Source organism: Camarhynchus parvulus, chromosome 2 (assembly GCF_901933205.1).
Source record: "Camarhynchus parvulus chromosome 2, STF_HiC, whole genome shotgun sequence".
Lineage (NCBI taxonomy): Eukaryota > Metazoa > Chordata > Aves > Passeriformes > Thraupidae > Camarhynchus > Camarhynchus parvulus.
The window spans coordinates 54,516,605-54,535,251 of NC_044572.1; the positions used below are offsets into that span (position 1 = coordinate 54,516,605).

General features: G+C 41.7%; 1 protein-coding gene across 2 annotated transcripts in view; it reads right to left on the minus strand.

The window, feature by feature from the left end:
* EGFR (epidermal growth factor receptor) overlaps positions 1–18,647 on the minus strand; it is a 158,235-nt gene that overhangs the window by 46,143 nt on the left and 93,445 nt on the right. For both annotated transcript variants that reach the window (XM_030943703.1, XM_030943702.1), the window contains exons 2-4: positions 3,248–3,399; positions 1,582–1,768; positions 794–928 (exon numbers count right to left, since the gene is read on the minus strand). In XM_030943703.1, coding sequence (XP_030799563.1) covers positions 794–928; positions 1,582–1,768; positions 3,248–3,399 — 474 coding nt within the window. The remainder of the gene's footprint in view (positions 1–793; positions 929–1,581; positions 1,769–3,247; positions 3,400–18,647) is intronic.

The following is an 18,647-nucleotide window of genomic DNA, read 5'->3' on the forward strand; positions in this document are numbered from 1 at the left end:
CTGTGCTGACATGTATAGTTTGTAACTCCTTGATTACGCCAGGGCTCCAAAGAAAAATAAGTCAACACAGAAGTTGGCTATTAGCTCAGGCATTTATGCAACTGGAAGAAGATAAAGAAAATATGTTTTCCTGCCAATTTATAGTGGCAGAAATGAAATGCTCAGAAATGAAAATCAACTCTCCTTTCTGTGAAATGACTGGGGATTTTACGAGGGACTCATAAGGCTGAAGGATTAGCTTGAGTCTGCTCTAAACATATGCTGTACAAACTTTTAAATATCCCCTCATCTCCCTGTTGATCTGAAGTGTCAGATTTATCTACCTGTTTATTAATACTTTTGCCAGGGTAATCTGTGGAGCCCAAAACAGGAGAATTTTATTGCATTACTTAGGCCTTAGCTCTAAAAAGGCTTCAAGTAACTCCATGAAGCTCCCCATATGGTTTTTCTAGACCAGAGCCTTACAATGTGAACAGAAGAACACTGGAAAGCAAATGAATGCACATTTTTCTGAGCTGTCTTTCTGAGCTGGGCACATATGCAGAGTACTGTCTTAAATCAAGAGGAACATTCCCAAGAACTTTGCTGAGCTATGAGTTAAGGACCTAACCATCATAAAAAATTCTGTCTTAGGCCAGTGGTAAAGAAATTAAAACAATTCTCTTGGAACAGAGCTGGATGGCCTTTGTTAGAAATTGTTGGAACAGGAACCCACTGCATGAAAGATGGGATGTTCATTTTACTCTCTGAAATGGAGGGGGACACATAGCACTTTTCATAAGTTAATACTCACAAGAAGACAGGTTGCTTGCAAATTCAAGCACCGTGGGAGGTTTCTTGCTTGTGTCAATGATATCATTCCAGAGAACAGTATCCATGTTGCACAGTTTGGGGTTATTGCTGATTTTAACACCTCCATTGAGAATTTCTGTTAAAGAATAAAAAAATTGCTACGTGAAGCAAATCCCTATTTTGCCCCAGAGACATCTCCAAAATGTCTCTGCTCTAAAGAAAGAGAAACAAGTTACATCTTTCTCCACCTCAGTCACATGATACTGACAGAAAGGAACAATCTGCAGGGCATCAGCACTCCTGACAATGTAACTAACACCTGGATCAGACTGACAGGTTCTGCAGAGTCAGCTTTTCTTGGATGCTACCAAGATGCCACTATGTGTACTCTTCTGCCTGGTGCCACCTCTAGGGCCCACGGTGGTCAGCAGTGTAGGCACTGCTGGTGTGCCCAGCCAGAGACCATGTGAGACACACATAATAGCAGTTCCCACAGGGATCTAACAGAAAATATCGATATCTATGCACTGGAATCAAATACAAAATAACAAATGGATGCTTCTTTCCCAGTTTCGGGAACAAAGATGAATCTTGATGAGTTCTTTTTTTTGTCTTTTGCAGAAGACTGGCTAGCAGGAGAGCAATTAGAAAACTACATTCAGATCCTTACTTTTAAAGTGGGTTTGATGGCCCATGACTTTGAGAGGCAATCTCCAACAGATCTTGGCACCAATAAGTGACAGTTGAAGTTGGCTTTAGAGGTGCCTCCCCTTCTTGCCCGTGTCTCACCTGAAAGCCGCTTCATTGGCAGCTGTCGGAGTCCCTGGGTTTTATTCATGTGGTAGTTGGATAAAACAGCCAGGGCATAGGAGTTGTCATACAGCACATTGCCTCGGATGATCTGGAGGTTTTCCAGGGGAATGACATCCACCATGTTAAGGGCGATGAGCACGTAGCCTGCAACCTCCTGTATTGACTGAGAGAGCAACAGAAGAAACAAGGTGCTTAATCCATAGTACCCTTCAATAATGGCTTTCCTCCTCCCACTCCTCCAATCCACCATCTTTCAATTTCAAGGGATGAGAGACCACCTAATCTTATTAAAAATAAATAAATCCAAGAAGAAAAAGGGACTATGTGCAAAACCTTGGTGGTTAAGCATGTATAAACTCACCCTTTCAGCAGCTACCAGGGGGTCATTCCAAAGGTCCAGCATACCCCTGTTCTGTCCCCAAGTAAGAGTAAGTGGGGTTGACTAGGGGATGCAGGCAAAAAGGGCAAGCACGTATGAAATGGCAACTATGTGTGATGCTTCCCATAAACACTTGCCTAGCCTTCATCAACTGGCAGCACACAGCTGTCACCTGATTCAGGTTTTTACATGGTCTCTTCTGTGCCCCTTCCCATGCTCATTAAAGTGAGAGACTAGGCAATTTTCTCCTTCTTAAACAATTTATATCTTTACAGGAAGAAAAGACAAGTGAAGTACTGTTCCTGCATGTGGGTTAATTCCTGTCTTGCACTGTGAAACTGTATGCATTTCTATCCCCTACAAAAAATCACTGCAAGTGAAAATCCTTCAGCTACTAAGGATATTTTCCTTTTCTCTGAAGACTACCAGTAAATTTTCAAGAGACTCGTTATGTTCCTTGGCACCCTGAGCTCCCCGATCAGGTTGTGTTTGGGAAAGAAGAACAGCAATACCATCATATTTGTAACCCATATGTTCAAACCACAGATTTTTTGATATTGCTTGTTACTTGCTGGTGAAGAACCTGCAGGTCCCCATGTCAGCTGTGGCTCCTCCCCATGCCACAGCTGTGTTTAAACATCCATCCTCTGTTCACTCCCTCCTCAGCTTGCCTTAATTTGCCCATGAACTTGTGCACAAAACAAATGTTGAGATGGGAGTAGCCTATGTGTCAATCACAGGGTATTATCTTGAAGATCACTTCAAGAATCCATGTGGGAAGTTATTGCACAGGACTTGCCTGCCTGCTGAGGGTGTGAGCACTTCAGGCTGGAGAGGCACTCAACACTATGGCAGGGGAAGGGATTGCAGTTTGGAGGGCAGGGAAAAGGCTTCCACACTTCACAATCTGCCTCTTGCTCTGTGCTTTGCTTTGCCCAACAACATCACAAAGACTTTTGCTCTCCGAGAAGTGAGATAATAGGTAAAGATGTAAATCTAATTATAAATGAGAAGAAACCCATCCGCATGGTACCCAGCACAGTGCTTGAAAAGCTATTTCTCAAAGTACCTGATTTCTTTAGTAGAGTTGAGTGCATCCTGAAGCCTACAGGTATGCTTAGACTGTAGGCTGCGATTCCTCTGACCTTAACTAGCTATGTTTTTCAATCACCACAGAATTTTATCAGGAGCTGATCCTTTGCACTTAAAAAATGGAGTAGGATTTGTTGTAGCAAAGAAGCCCCATTGGCCATGAACACTAACCTTCAGGAAAGAGAGGTCACGATTGTGCTCCACATATGTAATCTCCAGGTTGCTGAGTACCACCTCGCAATTGTTGTACATCCTCTGCAGGCTGGTGAAATGGTCTTCCACATGTCCCAGTTGGGTCAGCTTGTTATTTGTCCCTTGACAAACTGTGGAGAAAAGGAGAAAGCTCCATGAAGGAAAGGAAGAATTAACTACAGGGCAAAGACTTGTTGCTCACTTATCTTTAAAAGCACTACAGTGGGTTAAGCATCAGCTTCATAAGAAACAAGAATATTATCTGTCATGACTCCAATGGCAATAGTGTAGGGAGTATGCAGTGTAGGACAGAGATGTACCAGAATTTAGAGTTGGAATAAACCCCCCTTCACTTTCTGTTATAGAAAAGCTGCAATACGAGGCTTTTGTACATAGGGAGCACTAAGTTTTCTGTATCACAGACATAACTCAGTTCCTGAAGAGAGGACACTGTTACAGTTCCACTGAACACTACTGAAACTGGTATGTTGCCAGGTATCAGCAAAAGTGACTTTCCTGAGGACCTATTTTACATTACTTTCAGGGGCATTGGGTCTCCTTGTAAGCTCAGAGGGAGGAAGGGGGGCTTCCTGAAGCTCCCCTTAAGCTACAAACTTGGGTTTTAAGGTCTAACTGAACCTCCAGGGCTTACACACCTCTTGCCACTCTGACATTTTGGGAGTATGACAGATTTAGATTTTCTGGCATATTCATCTTTGGCACTCAAGTCCGCTTCTGCCTGGCGGGGAAGGAAGAGGTGTCACACAGAGCACCACTGAGATTTCAAATATTTATAACAGCATGATGGAAAAATTAATCCCCTCCTGGAATTATATTACTCTGCTTTATTAAATCTAGAGGCACTGAAAAAAGTTATCAAGATTGTACTTGATTGCAATGCATGAGCAAAATGCAAACTTGCTCTGAAGAAAAACACCAGACACAACCCTGAAAAATTCTGTACTCATACAGTCATTCCCTGTGCTATCCCTACAGGGGTCAAATGAACACATCTCTCAGTTATGCTAATACAGAGCAAAGGAGAATGATACAGAAGACAATGTGGTAAAAAACTTCACAACCCCTTCCAGGGGCCCCTTCAGCTCCACCTTGCTCTTCAGTGGGAGCAAAAGGAGGCTGTTATCTCATCATTTGCATAACGCAACCCCAGCCTGACTGCACAGCTTTCCATATTGAAAGAAATATATTGTTTTAACTTGGAGAAATGAATACATGAAATGATACTTTCACAGAGCCATAATTCACAGAAACACCAATCACAAACTGGGGTGCTGCAAAGCAAATAACAAAGACTCTTGAGAAAGTTGGAAATATGTTTCAGTTCTAGTAACAAAAGACAACACCTGTTGAAGATTTACCGAACAACTGAGGCTTTTTTAGTAGGAAAAACAGCGTAATGATAGTGATAAAAACACACTTACTAATCATCAAAACTATCCACTTAACATGTGGTACTTCTCAGTACGATCATCAGCATTAGGAGTTACAGTGATAACAGATTAAATACTCTGGACCATGTTTAAAGAAAGGCTGCTCACTCACATTCCTCAGTTATTTCTCATTACACATCTAGAGAAACATTTTAGTGTCTGGAATCAGAGCGGCAACTGCTGGTAAATGGGAACACTATGACAGGCTGGGAGCACATCATCTAACCTGCTTGACCCTTTTTATATATTTTGAATTTCTGAATTTCTTAACACTTGCTTTAGAAATTCTAAATGGGATTTTCTGTTTTAGTTTCTGTTGCAGTTTCAAACTTAACTGTTGCATTGTGTTCATACTTCAAATCTGTATTTGATGTCTGCTTCAAGTACAAGGTCCACAAATTATCAGTCATGGGTAGGTTTTTATTCTGCAGAGTGGTCACATTTTGAAAGTTAGAAGTACTGCCATATGGCTAGTCTGCTCTGGAAAAAGTGTTGGTTGCTCTTGGGGACAGGCATGAAGAGTCTTTGAACTGACTGGAAAAGTCAAGGAGTCATCCCAGAGGACATCTTGAATTTTAAGCAATGTTATCCTAAAACCCAGGAAAAGCCAGTAATTACATATTCTCAGACTGTTCAAAACCTCAGCTTGGATGCTCAGTTTAGGCATCTCATATCTGATCTTTAGAACAGTGTGATTTTGGAAAGCTCTCCAACACAGTGCAGGAGCAGGTGCAGTTTAGCCTGCTCACAAAATTAAAAACATGTAAGTCATCCTGCTGTGCTCTTCGGGGTCCCCAAATGTACCTGATGCACTTGTTGCACCTCTCAGGTTACTAGCAAAAATCTGTCCCAATACTCATGACAGGCCCAGTGCAAAAGCTGCAGTGTTTATGCTACACCTGAACCAAAGGATGGCTGGAAGGAGGACCTTCCCTGGTGGCATCCTCCTGGCCACCTGTGCCCTTGACTGACTCTATGTGGCTTGGCATCAGTCAGATCATATAATAAAACAGCCCAGCTTGCTGAACCAACCACCAAGACAAACTGAACTCATTTGAATGTGCTTCTCTTGGGATCAGACAAGTGTTGGAGCTCTGAACTTGGGCCAGCTGTCTTCAGAAAGACAGACTTTTTCACTGCTTCAAGACAGGCAGCAGTCAGAGGGCATGGTTACTCTTGCACTTCTCCCTCTCCCTCTCCCATGGGACCTCTCAGGGAACCATGACAAAGAGCTGATCCAAGCTACAAATAATATAGGACAATAAATAAATAATTAGGCAGAGGGTATTTTTAGCTCAGGAAAGCTTGTTGATGTGGTTCACTATGGTGCTCCATGCATTGGAAACAGGTCAGAGGTCAGAGCAAGGAGGCAGAAGCAAATAGGCAAGAGGAAGAGCTTCCCTGCTTGTGAAGCTGCAGAGGGAAACCCAGATATAACAAGTTCTGGAAAGGCTTCAGCTTGGTCTCCCAGCACCTCCTTTTTTTCCCCTGTACTGTGGGCAGAGAGCACTTTTTTGGCTCTCTACCAAAAATGTCTTAAGCTACATGCAAAACCACTGGTCCCCTCATCACATCCTCCATCCAGTAAACAGTAGCTGTAGATGAGATGTTAGTTATGACCTGGAGAGCAGAATAAAGAGGGATGCTTCTGTTAAGAAATCAAGAGTGCATGGCTGTCAGAGTATCAGCCAGAACACCTCAGTGGAGCTTTCTCCCTCATGCACAAATTTTTGTTTGCGCTAAGAGATATAAGGGATCTAAGTACATCCACAAAGTGAACTTCATCATATCAGTATTTACCAAGTGAGAACCTGGGTCATAAGCAGTATATGCTGAGCAAATAAAACCCAAATCAAACAAAACAAGGTAAATCCCAGCAGCAGTATTACTGAGCTCAGACAACAGTGCAGAATAATTTTCCAACTAGAACATTTGAAAAGAAAATAAAATTGCCTGCTTGTATCTGATGAATAACACAATTCCTGTGATTTCTTTGCTTATGGAAACTGTTCTGAAAAGATACAGGCTATAATTATCTGTATATAATATCACTGTGTGAATGCCACTCTGGGCAGAGGCTAAAGCATAGACAATGAGGTGCTCGCCTTGCTCCGCAGAGTTTTAAGTGGGATGTGCATGCTTGAGTGGATGGAATTTATTACGATTTAACCTCTATTGAACTCAACCTACTTGTCCTCTAAAGGACAGATTCTGATGCCACATGCATTCATTACATAATTTTGTTTCAATGTGTAGCAAAACCAGCACTATCCAGGTTTAGGAATCAGTGGTGGGCATGGATACTTACATAGTACTGCTGGAGGTTATGGTAGCATGTACTGTATAATATATGTTCTGTGTGGACACTTACACATTTTATCTAAAAGGGAGAGTAAAACATTCAGGGTGAGAACATCCCTGACCAGTAGAAAAGCCAAGATCCAGAAGTGAACTTCAGGGCATGGGCTGATCCCTGAAAGACGAAAGCTTTGCTTTTATCTGTGATGTTAATATAATAAAAACACAACTGGTCTGGAAAGTTTTGACACAGAGGGCACGTCCCAAAAGGCTGCTGTCTGTGGCAGTGCTGAGAGCAGGCTGCAGGCTGGGAGTGCAGGGTTCTCCTATCCCAGCCAGGGTGATCTGCTGGGCCCTTAGTGCCCCAGCTGCCACTCCTGTAACACGGGGGCAACCCAGAATTCTGCAGGGCCGCATCATGGGATTACCACCATGAAGCATTTAAATTCTATGTAATAAAGATTTTAGCCCATGTGCTGCAATTCTTAAATGCCAAAGTGATGTTGATCTTGAATCAGTTGCAGCATTACCTCAACAGACAGCCTAACAAAAATTTAGATATTGCTGAAGCAACCCATATGTCAGGTGCTATATAAGGCAGCAGCAATCAAAGGGCTCAGGAAAGAGGCACACTATACTGACAAATGCAAACTCATTGAATTTAGTGCTTATGAACAGTGCAGGGTTGGCTGTCCTGGCTACTAAAAGCTTCTGTGTGTCCACAGACATGCTTGTTCCTCCATTTCTCTGCCTTAAAGTTGGACTTACAGAAGTATTTCTAGATGATGGTTCACCCTCTGCAACCCTTTGCTCCTTGGCCACTTTTTTCTTGTGCAGCCTGAAGTAGTAGCATGAAACCAAAGCATTTCCTAAATGGCATTTTCCTCAAGCGATGGTAGGGAGACAAGGGGCATCCATACAGCTGTAATGCTAAGCAACAATATTTTCCCAAATCCATACAAGCTCAGATTAAACAAAATGGTCCCTGCAGCAATTGCACTGATACGAGTAAAATCTGTTTTCATCTTTTCCCCAGAAAATCTTTGATTACTGAAGTCCCAAGTCTGTCACGCATATTTGCCCCAGACTTGAGAAAAACCCCAGAAAATGCTTTGAAACCAGATTATCACCAATCCCCAAATCACCCTCTGTTTCTATCCATGCTTAGCCTGTGTTAGTCTCCCTTTAGCTCTGATAGACACATCAAATAGTAACTCACAAAGGCAATTTCAGAGATATGCAAGTCCATTTCCATGCTTCATATGTCACTTATAACTATATATCCCCTAGTATGATAAATTTATGTACTTTGCATGTTTTCTTTCCATCACTGACGATGACACAAAACTTGTAGATAAGGGATATTTGTTTAATCTGACAGTGTATTTATAAACGTTCCTCTCTCCTCACTCGTTAGCAGTAATTTCCTTTTTGATCGTTTTTAGGTACTTTAAGGAAGAGCAGTACCTTGCTGGGTGCTTGGTTGGGATACAAAGCTGCCACTGAATGCCTGGGGAGGTAACACTATTACTGAGTGTGCTACCGTAAGTGCTGCCCACACCCCACACACCTTCATCAGAGTGTGGGGGAAAACATCTTCCAAGTGAATGGAATAACTTTATAGGAAATATTGATCAATTTGGGCCTGTATGAGCAATCACACCATCCTAACCTTTGCCCACTGTATGCCCTTGGTCACTCCTGCACAACCCAGAGTGGATCCTGGCCATACCCTGCATCTCCATGATCTTTCCTGGGCAAAAAACTGCTTCCCCTTTATGAGGACCTTCATCTAATAGGCCCTCTAAAATTAAATGAAGATGCTTGCCATTTAAGCATAAATATGCACATCAGCTCTAAGGGCAGGTCCTCTATATCAGGTATTTTTTAACCATCTTCAAAGCATATCCTTAAAGCTATCAAATGGATCCACATAACCTGCAGTGGAAACCAGCAAAGTGCAGCTTACTAGCTGTTCAATCAGCAAAAGAATGATATTTAAGCTTACAACAAAGTACTAGAACAGACAGGAAATTTGTCATCATGACTAACCTATTAGAAAGAGAAAGAACCATGCAATGCTTTCCCTAAAGAAAATACAGTATGAAATATCAGAGGTTGGGATAAGAAAGTGGCATTACATTTTATGTAATCAATCACTCAAATAGAAATATTTCTTATATTCACAAGTTCCTCAGCTCTACAGAGAGAAGGGATGGAGAAATTACCCAGTATTGCTGGGTTGAGTATGTTTACTGAGTATGTTTCACTGAGTAGGAACTTCAAGAGGGAGGAAAGTTCATGTGATGCAAAAGGAAAACCAAATCTGCTGCAATGTGCCATGGGAAGTTATGGAAAGGAAAGCTAGGAAACAGGTGAGGAGTACAAACAGTACTCACATGCTGGCACACGTTTTCCCTCAAGAACAGCCTCTGCAAACCCATACAATGCCTAAAAAGTCCAGTTTCAGCTTAATGACAGCAACATTCGGGCACTGGAAACTCTTCTGTAGAAGATAATGATTTTGCACATATCCAAATACTTTAATTCAAAACACTGTGAAAAACAACCTCATGTGGCTTTAGCAGATTCTTGCTCAAACAGTGTGGTTTAGAGTAATGCAGTTGCTGAGATTAATTCCAACTTTTAGACACACTGGGACCAAAACAATGACAGAGCTCTTAAAAATACTTAGATGGAAACTATAATTGCAAAAATTACCAAAACTAACACCCTAGTGGAGAAAAAGAATATGCCTTGAGGGAAAGCTTTCCCAGATGGTTTCTTATTTCTATTTACTTGACAAAAACAACTTTTCCAGATAAATGTAACTTTAGGTTTCCTTTCATGAGTCCAATTAGGAGTGGAGACCCGCCCTTCAATGTCAAAAGTCACATCCTGCATTGTAAAGGATGGAGGCATCATGACAGATGGTCTGTTTGCTGGTGAGTGCATTTGCCTGAAAGAACAAATAATCACATACAAATCAACTTGCTTCTGGATGAAGACCTCACCAAAGTCACAGTATTTCTGACAACAAGGGATTCAACCTTATTAATTCCCCAGGGTGCTTTTTTTCCCTCCCCAATATCATTAACTAATATTTCTATTTTTCTTCTTTGTTGCCATTATTTAATTCTGCATGTATGTTTATTAATCCTCCACAGATTAAGGCCAGACCAGGATGTGCTGAAATCAATCTTTCCACTGGCTTCAATGCGAACTGGACGGGGGATTAAATTCTTCTCTTGCTGATACCAGTATAAATTTGGAGCAAGTACATGGACAGGATGGACTAACCCAGATTTAAGCTTTACCCTCTGAATGTCTTGGGATAAAACTGTTGTTGATACAGATATTTTCTCTAAATACAAGCAAAATTTCAAAGAAACAGGAATTGTCACCTTGCAATTTTCTACAGTTTGGGGAAAAGTTGATTTCCAAAGGTGAATAATAGATGGGAATTTTGAGAGAGGGTATTTCCTCTGAGGTACTGAAAGATAACCTGAGTTTAGCTCACTTTTCTTCATATGGTTTTGTCACTGATCTCAAAGAATACTTCAAATCACTGCTGAGGAATCCTGCAGATGACACAAGCATTGCTGGAGTTCTAAATAATAAAGAGGGACAGCTGACCTGCGCAGGCTGGTTTGTATAATTTAGGAAAATAAACTCCCTGAACAACATTACATGAACTATAGCCAAAGGCAAGGTGTTACATCAAAGACTGCAGAACACATAGTAGGCAGAAGATGGGGTCCTGGGATGCAGCTGCCCTGAAAAAGACTTGGGAATAATATGAGGTGACCAGAGAGAGAAGCCAGGATCCATCAGGGGCAAAATGCTGAAGGAAGGGAGGCAGTGCTGGCATTAATCCCTGGTGGTGCCCCAGCATGCCCTGAGGGTGATGGCCTCTGCACTTGAGCGCTCTCCTCCCCCTGCAAAGCAGCTGCCACCTGGGGCAGCTCCCACTCCCAGTGCTACCAGGATGCTCCCCTCAGGCTTCAGCCCTTCTCTAAGCTACATTTCAGCCCAGTTCTCTGACACATGGCTAGTGATTAGTGCACTAGGACTTTGCCTTGACTTTGGTAGGCTATTTATTGAGAATGATGGCTGGAAAGTCAAGCTCCCCAAGACATCCTCCCCAGCAGCGGGGGTGCTGCTGTTGGGGTGCTCTTCCCACTCACACCCTCTGAAGAGGCTGCCACAAAGGTAACTAAGAGCTTGCACGGGGCTTTCTCTTTTCAGCTATTGCTCAAGGTTAAAAGGCCAGGTCTCTTACAAGTACAATAACCAGTGAAGTTAAATAATGAGTAGTTTATAAATGAATAATTTATAAATATTAGACACCACACTTAACAAATTTTGTGCAGAAAACCACAGAGGCACCTTCTCCCCCTTTTTAACCGTATTTAGAGAAACTCAAGCCATACTGACTGTGCTATGTGAAGTCAGCATGGACTCTGAGGTGCCCCTAAGAAGTTTTCCCATGGGAGCCCAACAGAGCAGGGTGATCAGCTTGGCTCTACAAATATATCTGTATCAGGATGGGCAAAGTGATGAGTTCATGCCCTAGCTGGCCATTTTTAGACTCACTGTTCCCTACATACAACAGAACAACTGAAGCTGGATGCTATAGTGTGCAAAATGGGGCTCTTCAAGACAAAATGTCAACTGCAGCTTAGACATTCAAGTGGTGTACAGCACAGGGAAACACCACTGAGTGCTATGGAAAGGAACGAGACTTTGGGAACTACTGAGGAGGAAATTAAGAAGTGGGGCAAAGGCAGGCTGGTGGTATATTGGTTATACAGGACGGATGTTCTGCCATCCCACTTATTCTGGGTCCCCCAAAAGAAAGCATTGCCCATGCCTGTGTTTTAGAAGCGTGATCTTCATGCTGTGTGAAATCCACATACTGACCAAAGCAAGTCTGTCTTACACTACACTGTGTGCACCCAAACAAGACCATGCAAGGGGCAATAGACTGGCGTCAGTCCCAGCAGCTCTGTGCACCACAGTGGCTTGTTTCCCCCAAGGATGGGTCTGTCTATCAGGTAGCACAGGTCCTGGCTGGAAGTCCATGGCTGCAGCCTTCCCACCCTCCAGCTTTATATACCAACACATTTACTATGTTCATCTCAAAAAACCTGTGTGCATCCACTGGGCAGGACTCTGGAGTGTGAGAAGGACTGTCACACAGCTCCATTCATGTGAAGTTCAGGCCTTGGGAAATGGCTCACAGAAATGGAATGGTTCTCCTGGCATCTATGGAGAAGTTTGTATTGCTGTGCTTGCTGCAAGTGGTGTACACAGTCTGCACAGAGCACAACTGCAAGCAGCCAAAAGACCTCCACCAATGGGCATAGCTAACCAAGCCCTCAATCTGGTGACACATGTCTGGCAGGGCTGTGGCACCTTAAGATCTACACCAGGATATTTGGGAAAACAAGTAGATGACAATGGATAAATAAGCCTGTTTCCATGGTCTAAAAAACCCCACATTCTTCACTGTTGTTTGTTCTGGCAACATCTATGAAGCAGCAGGATTTTATAGCACAATAAAAAGAAACTGAAGATGTGTGGCCGTGAAAATATGGGATCAGTTGTTAGTTACATCAGCACTGAATTGTTTAAAATCATTTCAAAATGAGTTAACTTGAGAAACGAGAGTTAAAGGCATTAAACTGTGCTGTGAACATTTTAGCATGCGGGATTTCTTGAGACACTGCAATTGCAAGTTTCAATTTGTGCCTTCCAATGAAAAAAGTCATATGTTTTTCTTTATTTATATTAAATCAAGTCTTATGTTGAAGTAAGCTGTGGTTCTCATGCACGTATTTCTGAATCCCCTGAGGTGTTAATTCTATGTGAGCACTCACATAGAACTGGCTCAAAAAGGACAAGAGAAACCACTTGCAGCTGATTCTAAGTAGAACACTAAAAGCTTGCTATTACAAATACAACACATCCAATAAATATATAATTACACAAACACACACACAAATATATATATATATATATATATATCTGTAGCTCTCCCAGATAAGCAGACGGACATCTCTAGAGACGCAACATATGTGGAATACTGCTGAAACACAACAGCAACCACACAAGCTTCATCTGCTGCCTTGAACTACACTTGCCCACCTCCATGATCACCCCATCCACTTCTGTGTGTGGTTCTGCCCACTGAAGACACGGAAGTGCTGCCAGCACCCATGGTGAATGCTGCACTGAGCCTCTGGGCATATGCAGCTGCATCAGTCCCAACGCTTCCTCCCAAGCTGCTCTACAGTAAGTTCCAGCCTCCTGTGGAGTCAAGCTGGAAAGCTACAGGAAGATCTGTGCCTCAAAGCTCCCTACAGGACATCTTGTCCCTCAAGAATGAGGTCACCTTCTCTAGCAAGACTAAAACAAGAGAAAAACTACAGACAGGACTAAGATAAACAGCATTTACTGCTTCAAACAATAAAAGGTACTGTGAAGTTACTACTGTAGCAATGTCCTGTCAACTGACTACAAAGAACAAATGCAAGCTGATAAAAAGCTTTAAAAGTTTGTTTTCAACAACCGTGCATTCATGGGAATAAATGCTAACAATTACTCCAGGGCTTCCAGACGAAATTTGGATATTTGTGCATGTTGACAAGCAAGCAAGTTAATACACGCTGCTGGGTTTGAAGAGACTCTGGTAATATTTAAGTTTAAAAGGCATAGCAGAAGAGCATATTAGATGCAAATGAGGATCATCTTCTGATCTTCATTTAAAACTTGACTAAAACTCCGTGGAAAGACTGCTATTGAAATGAATGGGATCTGAATCAAGAACTTATTTCACTTAATTTAACTGTATGAAATTTAATAAATGAGGTAAATAGATTCTCTACCACCCTTTATTCTGGAAGGAGGAGAACTACAATTACATTTTGAAAGCCCAGCTAAAAAGCCACAAAATGTTTTAACAGCACCTGGATAAGTTTTGAAGATGAAGAACAATTTATCTTCAAAAGTCTGGGAAGAAAAAACATTGAATTCAGTCGTTGTTACTATAAATGTTGCAAGTTATAGCAAGTGGACTGCTTTTAGAGCTGGTCTTATTTAGCAGTTGGGAATCTCAGTCACATTTAATGCCAGAGTTCAGTTCTGTGAAGACTTGTAAACAGGTCTGAACACTATAAAAAGTATTTGAAATGCATGATTACAGTATGTTTCATGCTGTTCAAACTCCAAAGAAGTTCCCTCTCCATCTCATGATTTTCCTCATGTCCTTTCACCCTTTTCAACAAAACAAAAGCTCCATGGCTTAGTACAGAGCCGAGAACATCTGCAATCTGAACTCCAGAAATATAATGTAATACTGGATAAAGCCCTGCTAACACTCTTAGACTTCTATGATCATAATGCCCATTCATGCAAGTCACAGAGAAAGAACTTCTGAGGTTTGTTTGTGTTTCTTTTTTTTTTAATTGTCTTTGAAAATACTAATAAAACTAATATTGAAATTGGGTAAGCGAAACTTTTTCTCTGAAAAAAAACAAAGCCTCACATTTATCAAAACACTGTGCCTAGCATTGACCTGTGTTTCTTTTTAGGCCAAATTATTGTTTCACATATGTTCAGAATTAGTGGCTGTTTAACTGTGAACAGTTTCAAATCATAATAAAGATGACTGCAGCTGCTAAATTTGGTTCTGCAACTCCTTTGTCCCTAATGTTTGACGGATGGTCTTTCTCAAGGACCTTTTCCAATCAACAAGGCAGGAAAAACAATGCACAGCTTTATCAAACACGTCACCCCCCCTACATGCAAATATGAAAATCTAGAAGATGACATGCAGATAAGGATTAAAAGAAAATCCGCCCTTACATAAATGACATAGACCTGCTTTAACACATTCCACCCCCTGCAGAAAAATTTTCCAGAAAGAAACTGCCCCATCAGTTCAGTGAACATGGGGAATAAACGTCCCCTTGTATACAAAAATATGGTAAATCAGCTACAACCTAAGCTCCAGCACAGAATGTGAAAATGTTATCAGTAGCAGACGGTTGGACTGTGCTTATCTTTGCCAGAAGTGTCTTGAGGGGGGAAAAAATGCCAGAAACTTTTTACTAGTGCAGCGAAATGCATGAAGAGGCATGAAAGCCAGAGACGGCTGACTGTAGAACTGATCCCACTTGCTCCTGTTCCCATCTGCTCCTCTGTTCCTGCAATGCTTCTTCTGCAAAAGATTGCACTCAAGAGTTTTGATGAATGGAAGAATTTTTGTCATCCATTGGATTTGGGTTGTTTTTTTTTTCCACTCTGACTAGAAATAATCAGCTTTTACTTTTTACTATATTACAATTTGGAAACTTGCTGCTGTACACAGGTTTTGGATTTTTTTGTTTCCTAGAAGAAAACAAAGGGAAACAGAGCTGGGAACATCCCAGTGCAAGCTCCAGCACCAGCATCACTGCTGTGGGGCATCTCAGCAGTGTTGCAGGAGGATTGGCCCTGCTCATCTGCCAAGCAGACACCGTGTACGTGTTTGTTACTCCAGTGCTGCTAGGATGCCTTACACCTTGCAAAATACCTTCTTAGGCACCTGCCTAAGAAACCCACTTCCTTGACTTCAGCTTTTTGTCGGAAGAAGTTTCTTGAACAGTAAGACAATTTAAATCACATTCTAATGTATTTCTGGTACATTGTTTGGAGATACCACATTTTTCTCCAGCCCATATCTTTGGTGGACATTCAATGAAAGGAAGGATTGTTGGAGTAGCAACCTCAGAAGATACCAGAAGCAAACAATGTTAAGATTTGAGATCCATCCTGCCAAGAATTTGCATGCTTGAATCTTCCAAGGACTTTTATGGAGTACTAAAACTACGAGGGGAAAAAATTATGTGAGGCAGGCATTTATGTACCTCAGTTGAAAGAAAAAAACCCCAAAAAAACCAATCACATTTTGTTTTCCAGAAAATGACATTAACTTCAGAAAGATCTGGACTTGGCCACTGCATCCCAGAAAGTTTCCAAAATTGCAAAATGGTCACCTTCTGAGCAAATCGACACATCACACAGCCAACTCTCCACTCCATGGCAAAGCTGCTCCCTGCCTTGTGAAATGTCTTCTGATAAGCCTTACTAAAACCAGAGCCACCTTATCTGGGAAAAATGACACCTACCAAGTTCTTAAAGCCATAGGTCTGTTTGGCTGCCTTTGATGCATTTGCCAGTCTTCAATCCCTATCTATCTATCACTTCATGGAGGAGCTGCAGCAGCTCTTGCGAGCCCAGTGAACTGCCTTGCTGCAAGTGATGAAATGCCACCAGCCCCAGAGAACAGAGCAGCTTTGTGTGTTAGCAGCTTCATGTTTTAGCAGCTCTGTGTTGCCTTCGTCCTCACCTCCCAAAATGTGGAAACAAATACTCATAATGAACAAATAAAATTATTTCTTCCATTGGCTAGGAAATGAACTTTGCAGTGTTGAATACGAGACTGTGTAGTACATTGGATTGCACAGCTAGTCTTGGAAAAATAAAGCAGAACAATCCTGTTCTCAATACCAGAACTAAAGGTCTGCATTACAAAACTTCAAAAGATTTAGACAGATTTTCCAAAGTAGGAATAGGAGTCTGGCATGTAAATCATACAGCATGCCAGTGGGAGGTGGCCATCAGCACTGGCTGTTGAAAATCCCCTCTTTAAGAGGGATCAGCACTACTCAAACAAAGATGGAAGTTTTGCCACTAAGAAGTAAAGTTTTCAAGACCCACTATGCCTCCACAAAGGAACATTCTGAAGGAACAAGAGCCCCCATTTTGTTCCCAAATGCAACATCACTGTGTTGATATCAGTGTTGCACCAGGCTTCAGTACCTTGGAGCACTGTCATAATTTTTCAGCAGAATGCAAAACGGCGTTAAAAATAATGGTAACAGAAAAAAGAAAGAAAGAGAAAGAAGGGCTTAGAAGGGACAGAAAACAGCTGCTGGTAGATGCATTACAGCTGCATTCAGCTTACAAGCTCCCCAAAGGTTCTGGTACAGGAGTTAAGCAATCCCTTGGGAAAACTGAGCCTCTGATCTGGCTGTGTTATACAGCTACAGGATGTCTCTGCTGTCACTGGGTTTGCTTTTACGAGACAGCGCCCAATAGAAGGGGGTTGTGTTTTTTAGCTCTTGGATCTCATAAATGAAATTACTGAGTTCTTTCAGAGCTTTGCCAAAATAAGTTTCCATTAAAAGTCTCAAAACTGTCTATGGAAAGTCTCTGCTATGCTTTACTGAACTCTCCTAATAAATGGCAATGCAGTTTATACTTGTGGGAAAAAGCTCTGGCAGTGTGTATCTATTCCAGATAACGTGCTACTAACACAACTCAGAAAAGAAAATGCAGGTCTCAGAGAAACTCAAATGTGGTGATTTAGGGTGTTGCTTTTTGTTCTGCATGTTGGAGCCCATTGTTCTAAGGAGGAGTCCCACAACCCTTGCAACTGCATCTCACAGGATGTGACTGATGTCCTCTGCCAGATGCTGGGACACAGCAAAATATTGGACTTTTGCGCACTTTTTGTTGCATTTTTGTGAGGAATTAATCCTACCCAAAAATAAGGGGATGCTCATGAGCACCAAACATATTCTTACCTGTTCCTAATAACGTATGTCTTCAAGCACGCAAAACTGTCTGTCCTTCTTTTTCCATTTAAGTGCATTTATTTAAAAATTCGGCTTTCCATCAGGAACGGAAAATAAGTTTTACGCTTCTGGAATACAAAATTCATCAAGTGGAAAATCTGCATTGGCATAGATCAGTAACCATGTAAAGATGAAGCTGCTGAAGCCCTGATGGTGATACTACTGCTTTTGAAAATTTTGCCTTAAAGCCTTATTCCATTATTTTTAGTTTCAAGCAATTTTTTTAGATTCAAACTTGACCATAAGTAATCAAACCCTATACCACAGAACTGGAAAGCTGTCTCTTGTCGGAAAGCATTTCACTGTGCCCACTATGTGAAAACTTATGGAGAAGCAACAGGATTTCAGAAGCAATGACAAAATGTGCACATCTCTCAGACAGGGCACTGGAAACTTATTTTCTGCCTGCTTTTAGTAAAGAGATGCTATTAGATCTTTGTGGTTACTACTGAAAAAGTAATAAGGATTATCTCATTCATTCTAAGGCATCATTTTATGTGCATACTCAACCAGAGCTTTTCAATTTGTGCTCAACACTACCCTGGGAGACCCTGGACTATTTTCATGCCCATGAAAACGAAATAATGAAAAGCAGGCTTACATTTGCTAGAGAGGTCTGTACCCCACCTCCCTTAGAACTACTGGAGGTGCTTGCATATTGAGCAATGATGGAAACCATTGGTATGCAAAACTGTGAACTCCTTTAAAGCACCTCCTACCACTGCCTGACCCCCTGCACCCCCCAGCACTGTATATCCACACACAATCATATATAACATATATATATATATTACCTGGCCTCTTATGTTGTCACCATAAGTCTATCTGAAGTATTTAAAGATGAGACTGAACTGCAGAAGACAGGTGGTAAGAGTATTGCACACCAATTTCCAATCTCTCCCTGAGCATGAACAGTGCCTACCGCTGTCTCCCATAAAGTCTCAT